The sequence below is a fragment of the Dermochelys coriacea genome, chromosome 14 (assembly GCF_009764565.3).
Source record: "Dermochelys coriacea isolate rDerCor1 chromosome 14, rDerCor1.pri.v4, whole genome shotgun sequence".
Lineage (NCBI taxonomy): Eukaryota > Metazoa > Chordata > Testudines > Dermochelyidae > Dermochelys > Dermochelys coriacea.
Genome location: NC_050081.1, coordinates 9,530,746 through 9,555,560, shown reverse-complemented (window position 1 = coordinate 9,555,560; position 24,815 = coordinate 9,530,746). Strand labels below are relative to the sequence as shown.

Genomic DNA, 24,815 nt, shown 5'->3' with positions numbered 1-24,815 from the left:
TTCCAGTCCTTCCCTAAGGATGGGGGTCCACCATAGACCAGAGGTCCTGTCCTTTAGCTGGATCAGAACAAAAGCCTTGAATCAGTTCATCAGTTATCAGTTCATAAAGTTATTTATCCCTATGTCCTTTCTTTGTTTGTTGGTCTCTAGAAAATCCACTTTGAACCTTTGAAGAGACCATGGATAGGTAATCAGCCAGACAATGGGTCCCCTCTTCAGGGTGAAGCTTCAAAGGTCTGATAATCAGAAGAATTATGTTAACATATCCCCCTTCTCCTAGAGAAGTTGTATGCAATTTCACAATAACGCATGAACAATTTCATTTTTAATACAATGGATACCACAGGTATTAAACTTAATTCAGGGTTGCATATCTGTCACAGTCTGGAATGAGTCTAGTTGCTGGTAGGGATAAGTAAACTTTATCCATATTAAACATTGTTGTGAACTCTGCATGCTTGGTAGCTTGATTGCTTTTCATTGTCACTTATTTTATTTAAAGCCAAGATACATCTGAAAATTCTCAAGATGATGAGCAGTTCAAAGCAAAACGTGAATTTTTGATGAGTGGTTTGCCAGAGTCTCTAAAAAGACACATTGCAAAGAAAGCAGCGGTATTAGAAGCATACTCTGTGGCAAGTAGCTGTTTTCAGACCGTCGTCCATATACAGCAGAAGGATGATCGTAAGTTTTTATTTGTCTATGAGCCTGTGTAAATTCAAGTAGATCTTTAGGAGATCTATGTTGAAAATTTAAGGTTCAAAGACAAAGCTTTTTAGTATAACTACGATGGAATAATTGGCAGCTCCTACTTTTTTTTTTGTGTTGCAGTAACAAAACTAAATAAGTTTATTGGCATAAAAAATAGTCTTGTCAAATACAAATTTTAAAACAGAGCTCAGATACTTCAGTAGTATGGAACATATAAATTCCTAAGTAGACAAATAGAATGTTTAAAAGTTATAATACATAATAAAATAGGACTTGAAAAAGCTACTTACTTAGAGAGAGTAAAAATCTTGCTTTTGGCCAGTTGGGAAATGGAAGCAGCTGATTCTTTTCTGAAGGGAAACAGGACAAGAAAAACCAGAGCAGTCCAGGTGCTGCTACTTCTCTAACATTGAAAGAAGCTTGGAGCAAAAGGGACCCCTGAGCTGCTTGCTTTTTCCTTAAGAGATGAGGGATTGTGCTGCTATGCTTTCTTTTTAAGAGGATGAGAGAGAGGAACCAAAGTAGTTGGAGCAGCAGCTGTCCCCTTGAAGAGGAAGGAGTATGACTGAATTTCTCCTGGAGGGGATCGGACTGGGGGAGTGTCAACCTTGCAAAGAACTAAAGGAGCCCAGAATGTATTAAGAGGGGTGGGGAGAGCCCAGGATCACTAGGTGGGAGGAGGAAGTATATGGGAAGGTATGCAGAATTGTTTAGCTGGTGGGAACGTGAAGTTGATAGGGATGTGAAGATGTTGCAATGTAAATTAAATAGGCTTGTTTTTGAGGGTATAGCAGTTACTTCTCACTTGGTCTAGGAGGCTGAGTTCGTGGATTAAGGACTTTTTCTTAACCATGTTTCAATTCTTACATAGGTTGTGTGGTGTGGAGGTTGACATCACCGTCCTGTCCTCTTCTAACCAAGCTAAGAGAACTAGACACTGAAGTAACTGATGTCACAAAACTCACTATTTCACTTGGTGAATTCTCAGTTATAAATTCAAAACCTAGTGGCAGCAATTCTTCAATTGTGGTTAGTATTTTTAGTCTTTTATTGCAAAAAATCACTAAGGGTCAATCAAAATGGGTTACATTTTCAGGGCTTTTGTTCTTTTACAATATCCTGTGGCCTTAATTAAGGCATCTGCCCATGATTAATTTATTTAACTCAAAGTTGGTTAATGTAGCTTGCTCCTTCCTGTTATAACATGTCAAAGAGTTTATAGTCATTGTGCTTAACAAACTAGTTAAACAATTCTGCTTTAATAGTGAATTTTTTCATGTAGGTTTATTTGGTCAATGCTTTTGGGTATTTTGAATGGCTTTTTATTTTATATCTATTGCAGTTGTCTGGACAGAGATCAGCTTTTCCCAAAATAATAAGGAAGTATTTGTTGGAAGAGATCAGATCTTCTAACTCACAGTTTCCTGTGCGAAAAGTTTTTTGCCAGTTTCTGAAAAAGCAAACTGAACATTTGCTTTTCAAAAATAAAAAACAAGGTTAGTAATGTATATAACTAAAACCACTGATGACTTAGAAACAAGTAAATTTCAGGACAATTTAAATGTTTTAAAAAATATATAAATAGAAACATGGTCTGAATAAAACTACAGTAATCTTATTTTGGGTCATTGAGATTAAAGTATTTCTAAAATTTTAGGAAACAGTGAGAAATGTACTGTGTCAGTACATTTGAAGTTTTGAAATGATGTAATGCATTTTATTCTTTGTTGATTAGTATGCATAAAAGACCAGGAAACTACAAATTCTGAACTAGATCAAATAAGTTCTGAAAAGCAGAAAGAAACCAAGAGGAAAAGAAAAAAACCCGAAGACCACAAATCAAAAAGAAGAAAACAAATTGATGATAATGTAGAGACTGAATTAAAATCCAAAACTCGCAAGAGCATAGTTACCCAAGTATCCTGCATAAAGCAAGCAGACACAGAAAAAGTAACACACATGGAAACAAATAAACCCCAAGAATCTGGTGTTAAAACAACAGAAGACGGTGAACTTGGATCAAAATTAAACCCTGTCTCTGGTAACTTTTTTTTATATTTGCTACTTAAATTCTTAGAAAATGCTCCCATATTAAGTTAATGGACCTAGATGGGGCTCGTGGAATCCCCACAGTGTGCTGCAGAGCACAGTTCCAAAGGTCTCTTTATAACTAGTTTCATCCTGCTTAGCCCCTGTGTGTGCGCGCGCGCACACTCTCTCTCTCTCTCTCTCTCTCTCTCTCTCTCTCTCTCTCTCTCTCAGGCCCAATAAAGGGGTAGCTGGGTGAAATTTAATGGTCTGTGATATGGATGTCCCTTCTGGTCTTAAACTCTATGAATCTATGCATGGAGACTGTCATGAACTTGGATGTGTTTGTGTGCATGATCCTCCAACGGGGTGAATTCTATTATTTCTTTTTCTTTGCCTTTACCCCCCAACTTCCATATAGTCCCCTGCACACAGCCCACTTACTCAGGCTGTGTGCAACGACCAGCATTTGGCTCTAAGCACTTGTTGAGAAGTGTCCTGGCTCTTTTTTGTTGTGTGAGATGGTCCATTTTCCCCCTTCTTATTCTCTTAATTCCGGTGTTCCTGCAAAAAGCCTGCTATAAAACTATCATAAAATTGAACTCAACTAGCTTAGTTTTTCTAGATGCAGAAATGTTTTAAATGGACAATTTCTATTTTATTCACTATAGGTGATGAAAAGGAAGATGTGCTCTGGACAGAAAAATATCAACCTCAGGACTCCAGTGAACTTATAGGGAACTCAACAGAAATAAAAAAGTTACACAGGTCAGATATGAGAAAATGTATTCTATTGTAAACATATAACTGATTTTAATGAGTTTTTTTGAGACTGTCCCACATGGCATTCTCATAAGCAAGCCAGGGAATTGTGGCTTATACTAAATTACTACAAGGTGGATGCAATACTGGTTGAAAGACCATACTCAGAATAGTTATCAGTGGTTCACTGTCAGACTGGGAGGATGTCCCACAAGGGTCTGTCCTGGGTCCAGTATGATTCAATAGTTTCATTAATGGTTTGGATTACTGAGTGGAAAATATGCTTATGAAATTTGCAGATGACATCAAGATTGGACAGGTTGCAAGCACTTTGGAGTACATAATTAGAATTCAAAATGGCCTTAACAAATTGAAGAATTTGGTCTGGAATCAACATGATTAAATTCAATAAAGACAAGCAAAGTACTACACCTGAGGTGAAAAAGTCAAATGCACACCCACAAGTTGGGGAATAACTAGGTAGGCAGTAATACTGCTGAAAAGGATCTGGGTGGTTGAGTGGATCACAAATTGAATGAGACCAGGTCTACACTATAGACCCATGTCGGTATAACTACATCACTCGGTGCGAAAAATCCACATGCCTGAGCGACGTAGTTATATTAACCTAACCCCCTTGTATAGACAGCACTATGTCGACAACATAGCTTTTCCCGTCGACAGCAGAGCTTTTCCCGTCGACATGGCTACCGCTTCTCAGGGAGGTGGAGTAACTATGCCAACAGAAGAAGCTCTCCTGTTGGCGTAGTAGTGTCTTCACTAAAGCTGCACTGCTGTAACACTGTACATGAAAACAAACCCTGAGTCAACAATGGTGATGCAGTTGCAAAAAAGCTAATGTCGTTCTTTTGTGTATTAACATGAGTGTTGTATGTAAGACATGGTAGGTTATTGTCCTTCTCTACTCAACATTGGTGAGGCCTCAGCTAGAATACTGTATCCAGTTTCAGGCATCACTTGAGATGTTCATAATTTAGAGCAGTGGTGGACAACCTGTAGGCTGCGCCACTTCCCGCAGCTCCCATTGGCTGGGAACGATGAACTGCGGCCATTGGGAGCTCCGGGCGAGCTCCGGGCCATGCCTGCGGACAGTCAATGTAATCAAACTGTCTTGCACCCCGCCAGTGGATTACCCTGATAGGCTGCAGGTTGCCCACCACTGATATAGAGGGAGTCCATAGGAGAGCAATAAAAATGATAAAAAGTTTAGAAAATCTGGCCTATAAGGAAAGGTTAAAAAAAAACGGGCATGTTTAGTCTTGAGGAAAGATGACTGAGGGGAGATCTGATAACAGTCAAATATGTTAAGGGCTGTTATAAAGAGTATGAGGATCAATAATTCACCATGTCCACTGAAAGTAGGACAAGAAGTAATTGGCTTAATCTGCAGCAAGGGAGATTTTAGGTTAAATATTAGGGAAAAAATTCTAACTATAAGGATAGTTAAGCACTGGAATAGGCTTCCAATGGAGGTTGTAGAATCCATGTTGAAAATTTTTTAAAACAAGTTAGACAAACACCTGTGAGGGGTGGTGTAGGTATACTTGGTCCTGCTTCAGTGTAGGGGGCTGGAATAATGACCTCCAGAGGACCCTGACAGTCTTACATTTCTACGGTTCTGTTGTCTTAACAAAATAATTCTGAACATCACAGTACTTGGGGTCTTTTTGAAGGTCTGCAACATTTGGTATTGTGTTGCAATAAGATTTTTGCAATACTATGGAAACAAGTTTAATGCCAGTTGATATAAAATGATCTGCTATTCCTAAGTTATTTTATGGTAGCGTGTTGGAGTCTCAATCAGGATTGGGGCCTTCTGGCACTAAAGCATAATAGACACTGAATTTCTACATTTGATTCTGGGATGGAGTGAAATGTTTCCAATATTCAGGCTTACTAGTATTTCAGTAAACTTGATTTTGTCAGATTGATAGCAATAGGGACTGAAATCTTTTATTTATACACAATGGGCATAATGTGCAACAGGAGCCAGAGCTCTCCCATGGTTTCTTACACATATGCCTCAACCTGATAGATATTTTATAAAATGGAGATTATTTGGAGGATGGTTTAGTCCTCATGATCATCCAATCCTTTTTGCTCTTCTTTTGAGACTGCCTAGATGGGTGCTAGTTATTGTGGTGGCTCTTCTGATAAGGACACCTAATGTTTTGATTGCATCTATCAATGCAGTTCCCCAGCACTTGTCCCCTAATGATGAAACTGCCACCACAATTCATGTCTCAGAGACCATTAAATAGTTTTTTATGGTAATGATTTTTGTCACAACCATTTGTGCTATATTAGAACTTTTCATTTATGATGCAAATGAAAGGCTCTGTCATTTAAACAAATGGTAATTAATTGCAGCCCAGGTTGGTGGTGACTAAAAGATGTTACCTGACCAGTGTTTTGGGCACCTGTAGTAAACTGAATTGATCTTCATCATACTCCTGGATAAGTGTCCCTGATTCAACACCATTATGACCACAAAGATTGCTGCTAAAGAGAATGTACCTTTAAAATGCACGTTTAATATTTAGACCATCCTCTGTAATCATGGCAGTTTGTCAGTTTTAGTAATAGCATCAATTGTGCCTTAACAGTAAAATGGAATGTTTCTGGAAAATAAATAATTCAGATTGTGAACTCAACAGAACCCTAACAAAGACGTACATTGAATGTTGTACTAAAAAACATTTACTTAGAATAATAGACTACTAATCGATCTGTTTGATCGGTCTCACTATTCTCTGTGGTTATTTCAAATTCTTCTTGGGGAAAAAAACGAATATTTATTGATTCTACAATTGGCTAGGATAAATGGCGAGTGGAGAAGGATTCCTTGAAAAGAGTTCTGAGCTATTCCATCTGAACTTGGGTCAGTTTATTGAGTAATATTTAATATATCTCTTGTGGGTTTTTTTTCTGTAGTTGGCTGAAAGAATGGAAAAAAAGAGCTGATTGGGAAGAAAAAAGAAATCAGAAGAGTGAGAAAGATGACACAGAGAGTCAGCAAGGTGCTGGAATTTTTTCCACATTTTGCAAAATATTGACTTTAAAAGACGTACAATCTTTATGTTGGAAAAATATTTTAAATTATTGGGTTTTTTTTAAATATGGAAAGTATTCTATGTTCTCATTGTCTTATTTCCCTCTGATGTGAAATGGCTAGACTTGATAATGGTTAAAATGATTATTAAATTGTTTCCCTTGGTTGAAATAATTGTGTAGATTCTATGGACAGCATGGATTTTAAAGATGACAAATCTGAGAGTGAGGAAGAGAATATTCTCTGCAATACTGTGCTGATTACTGGCCCATCAGGGGTGGGAAAGACTGCTGCAGTGTATGCTTGTGCTCAGGAGCTTGGTTTTAAGGTTTGTTTTTAGTCTGCTTTTCTAATTTGTACCTAGCAGTATAAAAATAACTTTTTAAATAAAGGATATCTGAAGTCCCTTTTCATAAATTATTCTTGCAGATATTTGAAGTTAATGCCTCTTGCCAGCGAAGTGGTAGACAGATCCTATCTCAGCTAAAGGAGGCTACTCAGTCTCATCAAGTGGACAAACAAGGTGTAAATGCACATAAACCTTGCTTCTTTAACAGCTGTAGCAGCACTAAGTCCCCGAGTAAGTGTGGCATTTATCTTACCTTTTCCTTTGAGAGGCCATCAGAAGGAAGCTAAAAGACATTCATATAAAAAGTGGTAAACTCAGTTTTGTCAGACTCTGAATGTTTGTGCTTCATTAGTTCAGGCAAAAAAACCACTCTATTTACTGAATTACACTTTTTTACAGTGACTTTTAATTTGATTATCCCCAATAATTATTTCTGCATTGTAGAATAGTGCTACAGCACTTGTATGGGAGGTTAACCATAGGTGAATTAACAAAAACAAGGAGAAAAGTAACTATGTGTACTGCTGCTTTCGTTAGACTGTCTTGTACTACATACAAAACAGCTGAACTAAGCCTTGTTCTCAGTTTACCTGAGAAGTGTTTGAGAGTATATTTTAAGTTGAAGGCTAATGTAAACCTTGTCTTTCAGAAAAAATAAATTCTCCCAGGAAAGCTATTTCACCAAGAAAACCTCCACTTTCACCCAAAGGAACAGGATTAAAACGAAGTTTACCCCCTAAAACATTAGCAAATTATTTCAAAATATCTTCTAAACTTGAGAGTAATGAAGAAATAGTAAAATCTCAAGCAAAAAACAAAGGTAGGTATTACAGTTTATAATGGGGTTATTCTGTTTGAGGTTGGAAAAACTGTTAGATTTTAAGAGATGCTGTAGTTCAAAAGGAATTATTTGGGGGAAGTTGTCTGGCCTGTGTTGTACAGCAGGCCAGATGAGGGGACCACAATAGTCCCTTCTTTCCTTGGAATTGATGAATCATATTGTGCAAACAACTTCAGAGACAATGTAATGCAAGAGAGTATGATAAGTAAATGCGTATTTATACCTTAAACCAGTGGTGGGCAACCTGCGGCCCGCGCCACTTCTCACAGCTCCCATTGGCCGGGAACGGTGAACCGTGGCCCCTGGGAGCTGCAGGCGGCTGTGCCTGCGGACGATCAAAGTAACAAACTGTTTCGCAGCCTGACAGCAGATTACCCTGACAAGGCTGCGTGCAGCCCGGAGGTTGGCCACCACTGTTTTAAACTGTTCGTAGACATTCTAACATCCCAAATATAGGCTAGTATGTATAGAAATGGATTACATGAAATATTGAGGAAGACTAATCAGCTATGACACCGACTAGACAAAGCACTAGAAAATACATTATTATTTGTATTATAGTAGTTCCTAGAGGCCCCATCCAAAATTGGGGCCCCTTAGGTGCTGTATGAACACACAGTAGGAAAGGGTCCTTTCCATGGAAAGGTCCAGTTACTGCAAACACTTAGGGCATGGCTACACTAGAGATTTTACAGCGGCACAGCTGCACCGATGCAGCTGCGCTGCTGTAAGCTCTCTAATGTTGCCACTCTAAGTTGATGGGGGAGAGCTCTCCCGTTGGCTTAATTACTTCAGCCCCTGTGAGCGGCAGAAGCTATGTTGGAAGGAGAAGCTCTCCTGCAGACATAGCACTGTCCACACTGGGGCTTATGTCGGTGTAATTTATGATACTCGGGGGTGATTTATATATGTGCTTTACAACATGAGTAGCCTCACTGACTTCAAGGAGACTTCACTTGTGGAAAGTTAAGCAAGTGTTTGTCTTTTCAGGACTGGGCTTATGTAGTCTGATAAAGAATAGGAGAAAGAAAGCATTACAGCAGCCAACAATCCTGCATGGATTAGATATCCTAATGAGTTTCTCCTATCTAATTTTTATTTTTAAATGCTGGGCAGTCAGCATTTCCCAAATAGTCAGTAATCCCCAGGAAACTATGCAGATCACTGACCTCTAGAGACATCAGTGCTTGAATATTTATGTTGATGCAGTTTTTTTTCACTTCATACATACAGGGCATTGCTAGGGAACTAATGTATTGTACAGTTGCCTATTAAACTGCTTGAATCGTCTTTTAACTTTACTCTATCTATATGCAGCAAATACTCAGAATTCATCTAAAGAAAAAGTGGATATTCAAACTAAGTCAACAAACAAGGAAGTGGGAGGAGAGGAACCCAACAAAAAAAATGCAACGTCTCTTATACTCTTTGAAGAGGTAAAACTTAAATATGTCACTGATGTGAAAAATTAATATTTCAGTCATATTTATTTAAGTATAAGGATTATTATCAACCTTTAAACTAATTCAGCTAGAGGGCATTTCACCCACATAGGTATTTCTGAACCAGACTTGCAAAAATTATTCCAGATGAAAAATCTACTCATTTTGTACCATGATGATTAAGAGTGAAGAAACCTATTTATATATTTATCCACCCATGAAAAAGTTACTCAGAGTATACAAATTGACAAATAAAATTTTGCAAGGCTATTCTAAACTAAATTTATTTAATTTTGTCAAAGCTATTAGATTCTTATTTAGAACTGCATAAATGCAATATGTGACGTTTGTTTTTTAAATTATCCAAGTACCAAATAATGTTTAAAGCATTTCTAAGCGGGCATTAAAAGTTTTTTTTTTCTCTCTTTTTCATACTTCAACATAAATAGCTGAATGGCTTTTATGATACTTCCTCCACACCTGCTTCTCCCTCTCTCCCAAATAAAAATGCATTTTGCATTACAGCCCAAAATGTAATTTAGAGAAAATTAATGCTATTTTGCTTTTAACCATAACATCACTACTACAATGCTATAAAATATTGCAAAACTTGAACATGTAAGATTTTTGTCCTAAAAGCTTTAGATATGAACTAGTGGGTTTTATTTGTAGTAACTATATTTGTTTAGGTGAAAATTACATTGCTGGTAAAAGCTGGACACTGTAGTTAAAATAAACTACATGACTTTCCATAACTATGAAACTATTACTAAACATTTTACACTTTATTTGTACTTTCTATAGGTTGATATAATATTTGATGAAGATGCTGGGTTTCTAAGTGCAATAAAGACATTCATGGCCACTGCAAAGAGGCCTGTAATTCTTACAACAAATGGTGAGTAATACTTATGTCAATAATGCAACTTTGCAAATGTAAGGGTCCACCTGGATAAATCCGATTTACAGTATCGGGGTCAGAGAGAGTAGGATGCAAATATTAATGCAAAGTTAATGTATCTGGCGTTCTCTATTGAAACAGCAGCTGTGTTTTTTATATTTACAAAGGATTATTTTACAAATGCTATATTTGAATATTAAGGTGAAGACATTGCTGTTTTCTTGATGGCTGCTTTAAGAAATAAGGAAAAATAGTTCTGAAGATGTAAAATTTTATCTTTTTATGTAGATCCAACTTTTAGTTTAATGTTTGATGGTTCCTTTGAAGAAATCAACTTTAAAACCCCCTCTTTGGTAAGTCTTTTTCTTTTGGAATACAGATAATGTTAATATCTTTTAGTTTAGAATTTAATTAGCATAAATGAAAACCTCACATTGAAGTTTGTAACATAATTTGTAGGTTTAAAAAGTTATATGTAATACATTATATTACCACAGAAAATAGATTACTTTTCACTTCTGTACAAGGATTTATTTTCAGACTAAAGCAAACAATTTCATACAAGATACAGAATATTTTATATCTGTAGAAGTTCCATTTTAAAGACTTGATTTTGCCAAAATTAGTGTCAGTCACTGAAAGCTAAAAGAACCCTATTGCGGGGTATTTATATAAAAGAAACAGCCCAATATGATGATGATGTATACTGGCAAATAGTTTTAATTAAGGCCAAATGTATATTAAAAAAACCTATTTTTTAAAAACTTCAGTAAAAAATTAAAAGCAGATTTGAAGCTAATTTTTTAAAATAAAATATTTTTGTTCTTTTCCCTTCACTTTCCAGTCTTTGGATTTTAAATCTCTAGGCCACCTGCTGATAAGAGGTTAAAGGAAAGAAAATCCTCTAGGGCAAATGTTGCTCTGTAAATACTACGGATCGTGGGGGCCCTCGATGGTCATGAAAGAGGCCACCGTTAGGTGTTGGGGGAACCCATGCAGAAGAATTTACACTCCCATTTGCTGTGAAGTCCAGTATGGTGATGCCTCCCTCTGTGTACATACAGTAGGAATTAGAGTTGGGTTTGGGGATCACCATTCTGTCTATCAGCAATTTTAGTCTTCTCCGCTAGAGAGAACACTAGATAGGAGGGAATTTCTTGGTACGTTACAGTATACAAAAGTAATTTGCTTCTAGTGTGACTAGCCATGGTCTGGATAATTGTATCGTCTTTCAACAGGTTTTTCTCATATGTTTTATTCAAGGTAAACATCGCTAGCTATCTACAAGTGCTCTGTTTGGCTGAGAATCTACGAACGGATTTAAAAGAGTTTGCCACTTTGTTAACCACAAATAACTGTGACATCAGACAAAGTGTTCTTTACCTACAATTTTGGGCTAGGAGCGGAGGTGGATGCTTGAAAGAAAAAAGTTTAGCACTTCATGGTAAGTTGATTCAATTTTAAAGAACAGACATAATATAGTAAATTAAGATTCATTCTAAGATGAAAAATCTTTTGCTTTTTATGAAACAGTTCTTAAATACCATTGAATAGATGACAATTTTCTGACAAGTCTAGACAATCAACAATTTTACTGTAGGCTTTTTTCTCACAGTATATTTAGAATAATTAAGGGACTGGAAGTTTTGACGTCTGCATTTATTGCACTTGTTTATTGCTCTTCACCATTGTGTCTGAGATTAAGGCTTTTCATGGTTATTATCCCTTCTCATTCTTCTTATGAGCAACAAGAGTGGGCAGAGCAGAGACCCAACCTAGTTCACCTGAGCATAGGGAGTTAGGCAGCCATGATTATAGGCACCTCAAGCTGAAGTTAGCCCAACGTAGGAGTGCTGCTTATGCTCTTGGAAATTAAAAGTGGAACTGGAGGAGGAAACGGGGAAAAAAAGGAGAGGGGATTAGGGGTGGGGAGCATGGATAAGATAACAGACTGGGAGAAGGGGAAAAGGCAAAACCTGGCCCCAAAAGAAAGAAGTGAGGATTTTCAGTGGATGAGGAAGACTCTGGGTATGTCTACAATGCAATTTAAAAAATCCATGACTGGATGGGCTAAGGGGCTACTTAACTGAAAGTGTAGATGTTTTTGGGCTTGGGCTGCAGCCCGGGCTCTAGGATTCTGAGAAATCGGAGGGTTCCAGCCTGAATGTATACATGGCAATTCAACAGCCCCTTAGCCTGCGTCCAGCAGCCCAAGTCAGCTGGCTCCGGCCAGCCTTTGAGTGTCTAATTGCAGTGTAGACATACTCTAAAGGGGGACAAAAGGAGAAGGAGGCAGAGATTGAGTTGATTGCTTACAATGGAGAAGTAGCAAAGGAGGAAGAAGGGAAGGGAGAGATTTGGAAGAGTGAACAAACATGGGGAAGGGGATTTCATTGGTAATTGAAAGTCAGTAATATTCAAAATTACAGTAAAGTCAAGATAAGAATAGGATTTATTTTTTAGCATGCAAAAGAATGACCTGAGACAACAAAGGGATAATTTTAAGCTTTGAATTTCTAAGCACAACTTGTGTTTACTTTATAAGTAAAACCTAATATCTTCTGTGTAGTAGGAGGAGAGGAGCCAGAAGGAACAGATCAAGTAACTTGCATGGAAAACACTGGTTCCGAGAATTATCTTCCTCAAACTGAGATGGAGCTTCCAAAATGTGATACTGGCTTCATAGAGACTTTGCTTGGCCTAAAGAACATTTTTTTGCCTTCAGAAGATTTGTTTTCATTTCTTAAGGTATTTTCATGATTAGGTCTGATTGCTAATATTTTGAATGAATTTTATCTGAAACGTATGTGGATTTGCTATAGCTCTTTATATGTTCTGATCATTTTCTGTTGCATTTATCACAAACACAATTATCGTACAAAAATATTTAGCCACAGTCTTCAAAAGGTCTGCTTCAGGGATTATGTAAAACCCAAATTGGGAAATGCTCAGTAACCCAATAATATACAATCCCTTGGCTGATGACTACTGAGGTGTATGCAAATAGGCAGCTTTGTGTAATAACATAGTGTGGTTCATATTTCATTTATTAAAAACAATTATGGTAATACATTTTTGTTATGTTTACATTGTTTTTATAGCATAAAATCACAACAACAGAAGAATGGAGTAAACTGATACAGCTGCTCACAGAATTTCAGATGAAGAAAGTGGATTTTTTATATAGTAACCTTGAATTTATTCTGCCTTTACCAGTTCATGTTCTTCCAGAGCCAACACAGAATTCTAATCCTTCATTTAAAAGGACTACAGCAAATTCTTCAAATGACATACCTCTTGATAGTGATTACTCTGAAAAAGCTACCCCTGTCAAAAAGCCTAAAAGGATGAAGCACCAGAGAAAGATTGCTTTATTGGATGATAGTGATTTATTTGATACTGAATTGAACTACTCTGCTGAATTTATAACTTTGCCATCAGACATTCCAGAATCATGCTTGGAAGAAAACAAAGATGGATTAAAATTTACGATGAATGAAAAAGAAAAACAATTGAATACTGAAATCCCAGAAAGGAAAAAAAGCTCTGCTCTTGCTTCTCATTGTCTAAATTCACTAACTGAATTTGTGGAGAACATGTCTTTCTTAGATTGCTGCCTAAACACTAATGTAATGAAACCAAAAGAGTTTTGTAAAAATGAAGGGTTTAATTGGACAAATGGCAAGATTAAAAATGGTCTTTCTGATGAGTTTAGCACAGAAAACATTGATTGGTGGAGTTCTCAAAGCTGTAGTGAACTAAAGGCAGTTGTAGAAGCACTCAGTTTTAATAAGTGCTCTGCTAGTATTTCACAAAGCATGGAAGCCACCTTGAATCCCTGTAAAACACTAGGAAGAGATCAAATTGAGGGAATCACTCTGCATATTTCAAAAGACAGAAATGATGTATACTTTGGTCAATCAACTGATTTAAGGTAAGACTAAAACCTCATTAACCTACGTTGCAATACAGTACAAATATCACCTGGGGAGGGGACGGATTCACCAATCCTCATCCCACTAATATTTGTACTGTTTCTTGGATGTGGACTTGTGCATAAAAACAAATGGCCCAATATGGCCTATTGTTAATTTCTGTACACCTCAGAAACGACAGTGGCCATGTATTTCTCATTTTTAAGAACATTTTTTCTAATAGTAATTACTTAAGATTTTTTTAAAGCCCTCCATTGTTTTGAATGGTTATAGTACGCTTGATCATGAGTGGTAGCACTATTCTCGCCTGCTATAAAAATTGAGTATTTGCCTGGAAAAGGCCACACACATTAGAGAATTAAGTGGAATAGGCAAATTGATGCTGCCTGCAAGCCTAATCCTGCAAGCTCTTATGCATGTGAATGACTTCGCTCATGTGAATAGTGTCATGCATGTAATTTGGACTCACTATCTTTTGCAGGATTGGGGCCTGAGAACATTAAAACTAGGTCAAATGTGGATATTTTTGTAGTATGTCTTCTAAAATCAAGAGAAGAAAAACCTTGAATATGGCATTAGAGCAAATTGTCTTTATTAATGTTAACAAGTATTAATATAAAGGTTTGATTTTTAGTCTAAAACACAGTAATCACCTATTATACCAACTTCTGCCACATATGGTAAAGAATACTTAACTAATTACTGTAAAAATAGATACATGGAGAAATCTTGCTGCCATTCCAAATTGTTTTAAAACAAGTCACTCTGCCTGATTGAGCTCAAATGTAAAAATGTGTTGATGTGTATTTAGATGGTATCAAAATGACTCAAAGGTCTAAAATGGGCACATGTTGTGACTTGAAAAAATTAGTGTGATATAGCGGGAAGCCTGTATTCTAGCTAGCCCAACACAGGGCACTTTGCTGCCAAGAACAGGTGTTTTGGAGTGCACCATGGGGGGCGGTGTGTGCGTGCGCTAAACATATAAATGAGGACCACACCTGGAAAGACCTCCCTCAAAACTTCTTTTCACAGCTGAACTTGGAGAATCTGCAGAGCAGACAACTTCTGTCTTGTGGTCCCTCCTCTGGGTGTGGCTTTTGGGGGTGGGGGAGGAGAGTCTACACACAGCCTACAAGTCAGGTTTTGGTCCTAAGATTCCTGGAGTCATAAGATGATTTAGTACTGTGTAATAGTCATAGTTTGGAGAATTTTTGGATAGTGACCAAACATGCCAAAACAGCAAAAAAAAAAAAAATGCAGAAATTGGGCTTGTTTTTGGCATAATTGGCTTGTGAGTTGCTTGTTGGCTAGTTTTTGCTTTTTGCTTGTCTGGCTTGTAGCTTGTTTATTTTTTTGATAGTCTCCTGGCAAGGCCAGGAGAGAGTTGGGGGTGCACAGTATAGTCAGAGTGTGGGGTTCTTAGGGATTGGCTTGTTTTGGCCTTGTTTTGAAATAGGATTAGCTTGATTTTTGGCTTATTGTCAAAGTCAGGGTGCTTATTTACCGCATGAAAGTTGGCAACTATGATTTCTGTGGAATTTTTTAAATCAGTGTTTTTGATCCTCATGGAGTTATATTGGTGCTTTTGTGTTCTTGAACAAGAAACAATAAGGATTCATTCTTCTTCTTTTCAGCATTCACAGAAAAGCACAGAAGAGGCTGGAAATCATCAAAACTGTATTTTCCACTAGAACTCCTTTAAGCCTGGTTAACAGGCAAGCTAGCATAACTGAATACTTGCCCACCCTCCGCAATATTTGTAGGTCAGAGAAACTTAAAGAACAAGGGAAGACTAAAAGAAGGTAGGTTTAGGTTTACCCTAATCTCTGCTACATTTTAGCATGATAGTGTTTAGTAAACTTTAGAAACATTTATCAAGGAACTTCATTGAATGAATGCATGAACAGTTTGTCTCTTAAATGTGCTGCATTCAAAATCATTGCCTAATTTTTTAAAATGGACGTTATCAATCCTCTTTTCACTCTGATTTCTTTTGACAGGTTCCTGCATTATCTTGAAGGAATTCATCTTGAAATACCCAAAGAAACAGTTTACAGTCTGGCAGCTAACTTCCCTTAAAATATTTTATACCAGTAGTGTCTTGTACAGATTGATCTATATGGTACTTTGATTTTACCATATCATTTAGTTTTTATTGTATATTCAAAGAGCCATTTGTATATTAAATCTTTGAGTATTTAAAAATGCAAACTGTATATTTCTGTGTGATAGTATTGCTTTCCACAATCCAAATGTGGGTTTTTTTGGTGCTTCTGTCTACTCCCAAGTGTGTTCAAAAGCATTTAGTCTATCTGTGCACCTTTTGGGATCACTTTATAATTCTTTCTTCTGATTGCTACCCTAAAGGTGCACTTTCCATTAAGGAGAATCAATCCATGTCTTGGGTAGCAAGAGGTGCTTGAGTAATGAACCATTGCCATGATTTCCACTCAGTGTTTTTCCAGGAGAAGACTGCTTCCTTGGCATAGGCAGTGGTTTTAGCCTGGATCTTCAAAAGAGTTGCCAAATATCCTGCCTGATACAAGACTTTTGTAAAAACTGTAAGCCTCTAAATAATCACAATAATAAATTAGGGGAAAAAATGAGTAAAAAAAATGCTTAACATGAAATAAATTAAAGTATTGTCTCATAATGTGTATATTTGTATACCTCAGTTTCATTTAATTCCATGAATTTTATTTACAGTTGCCAGGCCACTATGATTATCTTAAATGGAGAGAAAATGTTTACTATAGTCCTAGATGGGGCCCAAATAGATTAGGCAAGATTTTGTAAATGACACTTCTGTATTTGCATTACTTCTGAATTATTTAGTAACATATAACTTCTGGTAATCTTGTATATTGTGTTCTATTTTTTTATATTGTATTTTATATTTGAAAGACTTCAGCCCAAGTTACCTGAGGTTAACATCTGTTTTATATCTGAAAGGAAATAAATTTGTGGGTGAGACCTTGGTACAACTCTTAATATTCTAGCAGTATAAAAGCTAAGATTTAAAATGTGATGATCTAAACCCCCTGCCTTTTAGCACCTGAAAGTATTTCTTTCTAAATGCCACCTTTATTTAAATACTCTTTTCACAGCCAAAATCACGTTTGTACTGTTGCTCTAAAGACTAACATGTAAGGTTCGGTATAGGGACACACAATTTCACATCAATGCATTAGACGTTCCTATAACTTTTGAGGAGACCGGTTGTTTTGGCACCCTCTGTAGCTGCTTTCTCACCCTACATTTTCCTGGTTTCTTTCCATTATAGTTTAACTACTGAACATGCTTATGATAAAGTAAATTGTGGTTTTAAGATTAGTGCAGGATTTCAAGCAACAGACTGTGGTGTATATTTATTAAATGGTAGCTAAACAACTCAGTGAGTTGTATCAAGGGTCTAAACGCACTAGATATTTTAAGTATCAATTGATTCTGTACAGTTTTGTAAAGAATAAAAATACCCACTTACATTTACAAACTATACGGTTCTCTATGTAGCTATGACCCATTTAAAGGTTTTATTACTACACAAATCCTAATCCAGATTTTTTAAGGTTTAGAAAGTATTCTTGTTGTTGGTAACATTAAAAAAAGCCACAAAACCCCAACCTGCCAAAAACAGTCAGTTTTTCAGGTGCTTTCTCTACCCACATGTGGGGGTAGTGTCCCTGGGTCTTTGGGGGAGGAAAGGGGAACAGGCATCCCATCTGGCTTAAGCTTAATGTTTGGTGTTATAGTTCTAGGCGCAGCTCTCAGCCACTCCCTCATTTACTACTTCTGGAGGAATTGTATGCATGCACAGATTTCATGTCCAGTGCAGAATTTCCCCCCCCCCCCCCAGAAGTGCTGCAGTTCTACCTTTTGCCTCCCCTCTCCCCATACACACACCCCTGATGCCTCTTAATACCACTGGTGCACATAATACTTCTGGGAGAATTCTGTGCCACTGCACAATTTTGCAAAAATTAACATGCATGCAGAATTTCCTTTCCCCTACAGACATGAGCTGCAGTGCTGCTAAACTGCCACTGACCACAGCAGAGCCCAGCTTGCACATAGAAGACACTTCTGGGGGGAGGGAGAGGGAACTGGGGGTTCCTGGCAGCTGCAGTTCCCAGCATGCCCTGAGGGAAGGAGAGGGCAGTGTGCAGGAAACTCTATGCAAGCCTGGGACTGAGCATCAGGCTGTTTCTCCCTCTGGATCCCTGGGCTCTGGAAGCGATGGGGTGTGAGTATCTGGCTGGGGGAGGAGGTGGTTCAGGTGTATTGGTTGGGGAGGGAAAGGGTTGGAGGTGTTTTTCCCCCCCCCTCCCGGGCTCTGGAAGAGGGGCAGAGGAACTGGGTTGTCATAGGGGTTTCCTTAACTCTCTACTCCTGGGGCAATTTTTGTGTGTCTGTATTGTTACAGACATACTTACGGACAGTTATCTTGAAATAAATTACCAACATAATTGAAAGTGGCATGATTATGTAGTGTTGTTTTGACAAATTTGCAGAATTTTTAAATTGTGTGCCAAATATTTAATTTTTTGGCACAGAATACCCCCAGGAATAACAAAGCTGAGATCTGCTAGCTTGATGAAGTGTGCTACTCAGTGTGGATCTCTGGCCTGACAGGGTATGTTACTCCTCAGCTACTCCAGCCCTTCCTTAGAACACGTCACTCAAGTCCAAAGTGTTCACCGCCAGACCCAGTTTAGCAGTATCTATCAAAAGGGAGAAGGAGCAGTAGTTAGAGACAAGTGGAGTCACGAGTGGATTTGTTTAAGATGGGAGAGACTAAAACATGTTTGTATGGTGAGGGGAGCGTCAGAGGTTAAGGAAAAGAGTAAGGTAGGGGATGGGAGTGGGCACAAGGGAGATCAGGGAATGGGATCATTGGGGCAAGTGGAGAGGCTGAAGGAGGAAAGTAGACTGATACCACTACAACTGTGACCAGAGGGGTGGGGAAGGTCACCTCTTATTTTACCATCACTCTGGAAGACACATCACACTTGACTGTAGACAAGGGTTGTCTACATGTGGAATGGTTCTGGATTTATTCCAGAATGTGTCTACACAATCAGGAATAACTGTGTGTAGAAAAGCCATAAGAATCAGCATCTGTTCAGTTGGAGGATGAGCTGCTGCAGCTGAGATTACAGCCTCATGTGACATACACATCCTCCAAAGGTATTTTGAATACAGAAAAATCAGAGTTTGAGATTGCCTTGATAGACAGCAGTGAACAGCACATGTAAATTTTGGCTTCTGCTCATCAGCACATTTACTGTCAGTAAGTATCTGATACTTGATCAAAACATTAGTTAAGTTTATTGTGATTCTGCTCATAACAGCAAAAGGTTTAAGTAGTGTTATTTAACAAAAGTTCATAGAAGGCTAGAGCCTGTAGTAATGAATCACACATCTCCTCATCTCTGTTTTGTGTGACTGAAGAAAATAAGTTTCTGTAACATACCACCTTGTTCCGGGGAAAGGACAAACGGGGCTGTTCTTGGGTAACAGATTGTAAAAGAAACTGCTTCACCAGGTCCATTCCACTAGTTCGAGAGTCTCCCACCATCAATCCGAAGTGTTTTCCTACAGTGCTTCGGGCCATACTTAGTACCTTGTGCTGGCCATCTTGCATAAATGTCTTTTGTAATAGGGCATACAGCATAGCTTCCACAGTGCGAAGATGTAATGTTATAGGAAAGAGATTTGTATTTTGAGCAGACAGTCCATTTTTTTCCAGAATATAAAGATCAGCTTCAGGAATCTTAGAAACCACTGAAGAAATCTAGAAGGGGGAAACAAATAAGCATGAATGCTAGCACCAAAGATTTATTTAAACCAGAAATCAACACAGAAGATTTCATAGTTATTGTCTCTCAAATATGAAGGTGGTTTTTATAAGAAACTATGTAGTAACTGTCTGGTCAAAACTGGAATGTAGTCTTCATGAGAACTTTACCCGTTTTGTGGGAATTTCAATTTCAAAAGTGTCCAAATTGCTTTTTTTTTTTCAAGCTCTGCTCCTGTACTACTTTGAAGAGCATTTGTTTGAGTCTAAATTTAAAGAAACTGCAATTATGGTGAAAATGGGAGAAAGTTAACCAGTCCTCTGGCACACACAAATTGTGTTAAGAAGGTGTCAGATTATAAATACTGTGGTAGAGTGACCATTACAAGCAGCTCAGCCTTAGTTTTTGTAAGTATTTTAAGGGTATGTCTACACTGCAATTAAAAACCCATGGCTAGCTCATACCAGATGACTTGAGCTCATGGAGTTTGGGATGCAGAGCAGTTTAATTGCCCACGCTCTAGGAACCTGTGGGGTAGGAGGGTCCCAGACCCAGGGCTGCAGCATAAACCAGAAAGTCTACACCACAATTAAACAGCCCTGCAAGCTCAAGTCACAGCTGTCTACCTGCAGTGTAGAGGGAGGGAATGGGTGCATCGCTCTTGCAGAGTCTTGTACTTGCAGAGATGCAAAAAAAACAGTGCTGGAAAGAAGACAGCCTTCGCATTTCTGTCTGCAACTCAAGTCCTGCATCCTAGACACACACTGACTATAGGATAAATTTTGGGGCTACTCACCTGCTAGATTCTTTATCAAAGGTTGATTGCAGTAGTTACAGTTCTACTTTACAAATGTTATGAGGGTCTTTTTTCAAGAAGGATTTCTAACTAGATCAAACTAGCAAAATAAATACATCTTAGAATTGCTCAAATGAAAGCCCTGCCTTGGAACATTAAGTCAATTTTTACATACTGTACAATGACATCCCTAAGAATAAGCAATTTAAGATTAACAGAGATAGAAGGGGAAGAGTTGATGTTTTATTAAAGGCTCAAGCACATGCTACTTACTTCTTCCAGATACATTGCTGGAATATAGGTTCCTTTCATGAATCTACCACACTCTTCTTGATGCCAGTCATGAACTGCTAGATTTCGATCAACATGAGCCCATGCAATTTTACGGGTACCAAAAACAACAGACACAATGCTATCTAAAGTCTGAAAATGAGAAAAAAAATTATTCTGCATTTTGAAGATGTAAAACACTAAGTACTAAATATTATTTGATGTCTTGGGGAAAATACCACTTCTTACAAGAAATGTATTATATCTACTCTTTGATGAATTATTAAAATGTTTGATTTATGGGAATAAGTTTATTCTGAAAATAAGAGTAGTTTCTTGATAAAAATCAAATTAAAAATGTTATATACCTCCAACCTCTCTCTCTCTATTTCAGGTTTAATAAACCTCATTGCAGGCCTGGTGTCTTGTATTTTTCTCTCTCTTCTATCTCCTTTCTCAGACGGATTGAGGATAAAGTTACACACCTTAACAATAGTTTTATATTGAAAGAGAGGCACATTCAATAAACTCTGCAAGTTCTGAAATGGTCCATACTTTTCCCTATGCTTAATTACACTGACAGACTTTCGTCCCCGTAATAGTTTAATGGTGGAAAGCTCTGTCTCAGATGCTGTGTTGAGCACTTGCAGGATGACAGCTTGTTGTTCAGAAGAGTACAAATTAGAGAGTGCATCTTCTGGTGTCTTGAAGGTTTGATTCATCGTTGGGGAATTGACACAGTTGTGTTGTACAGCAGATGTTGATTTTTTCTGACACCAGGAATGGTGCAGGGGCTGAAGCTGACATGAACCCAAAGGGACATGAAAGAAATACCTTCCTGAAGAAAAAATGAGTTAAAACAATGTCTTCATTAACTTACTGAACACATACATCCATATCTCATTGTGAGGTGCCTGTCTCATAAATTTACTTCTGTGCCATACAAAGAAAAAAAAAAGCATTAGCCAACTTTTTAATTCCTGTTGATTAAAATTGGCTTCAGAAATCTAGCATTTCAAACAGGTTATAGAAAAATTAAGAGTTAGAAAAAAGGGCCACCAATCATTTTAAACTTTCTCTGCTATTTGTGTTGGTGGTTTTTTTTATTGACATTTATTGCCACCCATTAACGAGTCACCGTTCTATGACCCCACTTAAATCTAGCCCTGGTAAGTAATGACCCAAACCCAGTGGATAGATGTTCAATGACCTGTGAAATGAGTTGATTGTTTCAGTCTGTTTCTTAGGGGATAAATATCACTTTCACAACTGCTACGGCTGCTACTCTGACAACTGCTACTGGCTGTTCCCCAGATGCTAGCTGCAGCAGAGTACCTGCTCTGGAGGGAGGAGCATGGAGGCTGAATTACCCTCAGCCACAGAGGTTGCTCCTCTGAACCAAGGTTGGCTTGAGGCCCATTGGGGAAGAAGTGTGGTTTGTACTGTTCTGCCTATTGCAGGCAAATGGACCACTTTGGTCCACAGGGCTGTCAAGGTAAATTCATCAAGGTATAGCGAATAAGAGCAGCAGTAGAAGAGCAGTGCTACCCATGGGCCTTGGAGGGCAAATCCCATACCAGTCAGAGGCCTCCTCTACACTATGAGGCTGTCCATAAGGCACTGGAGAGAGGCAGAGGCTTAACTCTGCATGTTTATTTTAGTGTTGGGCCAGGGTAAGTGGATGGGCCTCAAAATCACCTCAAGATCACCGGAAAGTGTTGTTTGCAGTGTAGTTGTAGCCTGTGGGCGGATATTAGAGGGACATGGTGCGGGCGGCAAGATCTGTTACTGGACCAACTTCAGTGGGTGAAAGAGATGAGCTTCCAGCTACAAGAAAGAAGAGCGCTGTGGGGTTGGCGAGCGTGTCTCTTTCACCAACCTTGTCACACCCCAAAACATGTTCAGTGCTATTTGATCAGCCCCTAGGAAGGAGTCCAACAGGACTAGTGTGTCAGGCCAGTGCTGGACGCAGGGCAACCAGGCCCAAACAACTTCCAAGCAGCAGGTTTCTGCTGCTGCCTACCACCCAGAACCAGGTACCCCCCACTCGGCACAAAGGGGGTGAGCCACTCCTACCCAGAGAGACCCCCCTTGAAATCTCTCCTTCTCCCCCCAGACAGACTGACCCCCCCAAAAATCTCTCCCTCTTCCCCCAGACAGACCTACCTCCCCCACCTGGAATCTCTCCCTCTCCACCCAGACAGACCAACCGACACCCCGCCCCGGAATCTCTCCCTCCCCTCCTCCACAAACAGATCGAACCCCCCAGACAGACCGACACGCCCCCCGGAATCTCTCCCTCTACCCCCACAAAGACAGACTGACCCCCCCCAAAATATCTCCCTCTCCCCCCAGACAGACTGACCGGCCTCCCCCCGAATCTCTCCCCCCAGACAGGCCAACACCCCCCCCAATCTCTCCCTCTTCCCAGACATGCCGACCCCCCCCCGAATCTCTCCCTCTCCCCCCAGACTCTCTCCCTCTACTCCCACAAAGACAGACTGACCCCCCCAAAATATCTCCCTCTCCCCCCAGACAGACTGACCGGCCTCCCCCCCGAATCTCTCCCTCTCCCCCCAGACAGGCCAACACCCCCCCAATCTCTCCCTCTTCCCAGACAGGCCGACCCCCCCCCGAATCTCTCCCTCTCCCCCCAGACAGACTGACCGGCCTCCCCCCGACTCTCTCCCTCTACCCCCACAAAGACAGACTGACCCCCCACAATATCTCCCTCTCCCCAGACAGGCCGACCCCCTCCCCCCAATCTCTACCTCTCCGGAGGAGGCTCGGGAGCCTGGCACTGAAACTCATCCCGCCCACCCAGCCAGGCCGCGCTTCGCTCCGCGTGGGTCAGGGCGAAAGAGGCCCCGGCTCGCCCGGCTGGTAAGAAACGTTCCGGCCTCAGGCGGGGCCGGGCAGAAGAGAGATTGGGCCTGGCTCCCCACAGTGGCCTTCCCCTGTACTGCCAGCAAAGGGGGGGGGGGGAGTAGCGCAACATAGCGGAGTGGGGCAATGCCACAGCTGCCCTAGCCCCAGGGTGAGAGCCCCAACCCCAGAGCCCCCAACCCGCCTAGGGTCTGATCTGTGTGAGCCACAGCCCAGGAGTTCCCAACCCCCCTGGGGTCTGATCTGTGTGAGCCACAATCCCAGCGCCCCCAACACCCCTAGGGTCTGATCTGTGTGATCCACAGCCCAGGAGTTCCCAACCCCCCTGGGGTCTGATCTATGTGAGCCACAATCCCAGCGCCCCCAACACCCCTAGGGTCTGATCTGTGTGATCCACAGCCCACGAGTTCCCAACCCCCCTGGGGTCTGATCTGTGTGAGCCACAGCCCATGAGTTCCCGACCCTCCTACGGTCTGATCTGTGTGAGCCATAGCCCAGGAGTTCCCAACCCCCCTGGGATCTGATCTGTGTGAGCCACAGCCCATGAGTTCCCAACCCTCCTAGGGTCTGATCTGTGTGAGCCACAGCCCATGAGTTCCCAACCCCCCGGGGTCTGATCTGTGTGAGCCACAGCCCATGAGTTCCCAACCCTCCTAGGGTCTGATCTGTGTGAGTCACAGCCCATGAGTTCCCAACCCCCCGGGGTCTGATTTGTGTGAGCCACAGTCCCAGAGCCCCCAACACCCCTAGGGTCTGATCTGTTTGAGCCACAGCCCAAGAGTTCCCAACCCACCTAGGATCTGATTTGTGTGAGCCACAGCCCTCCCACCCTCCAGGGTCTGATGTGTGAGCTACAGCCCCCAAAGCTCCCAACCCGCCTAGGCTCCACCTGTGAGGGCCGCCCACAGTATTACCCCAGAGCTCTCCTCTGGCCAGCGGGGGGCAGAGGAGGGGGGTGAGTGACATTCTGCAGTAACCAGGAGAGCAGGATAAAGCAGGGCGGGGGGGGGGCTGTTCAGT

General features: G+C 40.1%; 2 protein-coding genes across 6 annotated transcripts in view; one reads left to right on the top strand and one right to left on the bottom strand.

The window, feature by feature from the left end:
- The window catches only part of ATAD5 (ATPase family AAA domain containing 5), a 30,164-nt gene extending 12,630 nt beyond the window's left edge, over positions 1-17,534 (top strand). For 3 of the 4 annotated variants that reach the window (XM_043497458.1, XM_038371177.2, XM_038371180.2), the window contains exons 7-23: positions 503-684; positions 1,583-1,740; positions 2,054-2,207; positions 2,447-2,752; positions 3,411-3,507; positions 6,457-6,542; positions 6,757-6,902; positions 7,004-7,154; positions 7,573-7,743; positions 9,082-9,200; positions 10,011-10,104; positions 10,396-10,460; positions 11,371-11,551; positions 12,677-12,855; positions 13,209-14,041; positions 15,680-15,847; positions 16,046-17,534. In XM_043497458.1, the coding sequence (XP_043353393.1) occupies positions 503-684; positions 1,583-1,740; positions 2,054-2,207; positions 2,447-2,752; positions 3,411-3,507; positions 6,457-6,542; positions 6,757-6,902; positions 7,004-7,154; positions 7,573-7,743; positions 9,082-9,200; positions 10,011-10,104; positions 10,396-10,460; positions 11,371-11,551; positions 12,677-12,855; positions 13,209-14,041; positions 15,680-15,847; positions 16,046-16,124 (3,169 nt within the window). In that variant the 3' untranslated portion in view covers positions 16,125-17,534. The remainder of the gene's footprint in view (positions 1-502; positions 685-1,582; positions 1,741-2,053; positions 2,208-2,446; positions 2,753-3,410; positions 3,508-6,456; positions 6,543-6,756; positions 6,903-7,003; positions 7,155-7,572; positions 7,744-9,081; positions 9,201-10,010; positions 10,105-10,395; positions 10,461-11,370; positions 11,552-12,676; positions 12,856-13,208; positions 14,042-15,679; positions 15,848-16,045) is intronic. The other variant, XM_043497457.1, reaches the window with a different exon arrangement.
- A 1,830-nt stretch (positions 17,535-19,364) lies between these two features.
- Positions 19,365-23,836, bottom strand: TEFM (transcription elongation factor, mitochondrial). Of its 2 annotated transcripts, XM_038371653.2 has the most exons (5): positions 23,681-23,801; positions 22,608-22,736; positions 21,278-21,747; positions 20,913-21,062; positions 19,365-19,839 (listed from the first exon to the last, which is right to left on the bottom strand). In XM_038371653.2, exons 3-5 carry the CDS (start codon positions 21,629-21,631, stop codon positions 19,405-19,407), a joined length of 939 nt encoding a protein of 312 aa, XP_038227581.1. In that variant the 5' UTR covers positions 21,632-21,747; positions 22,608-22,736; positions 23,681-23,801; the 3' UTR covers positions 19,365-19,404. The 2 variants fall into 2 exon arrangements, with proteins under 2 accessions (XP_038227581.1, XP_038227579.1); XM_038371651.2 differs by lacking the exon at positions 22,608-22,736 and having other exon boundaries at positions 23,681-23,836.
- Between the last annotated feature and the right edge of the window lie 979 nt (positions 23,837-24,815).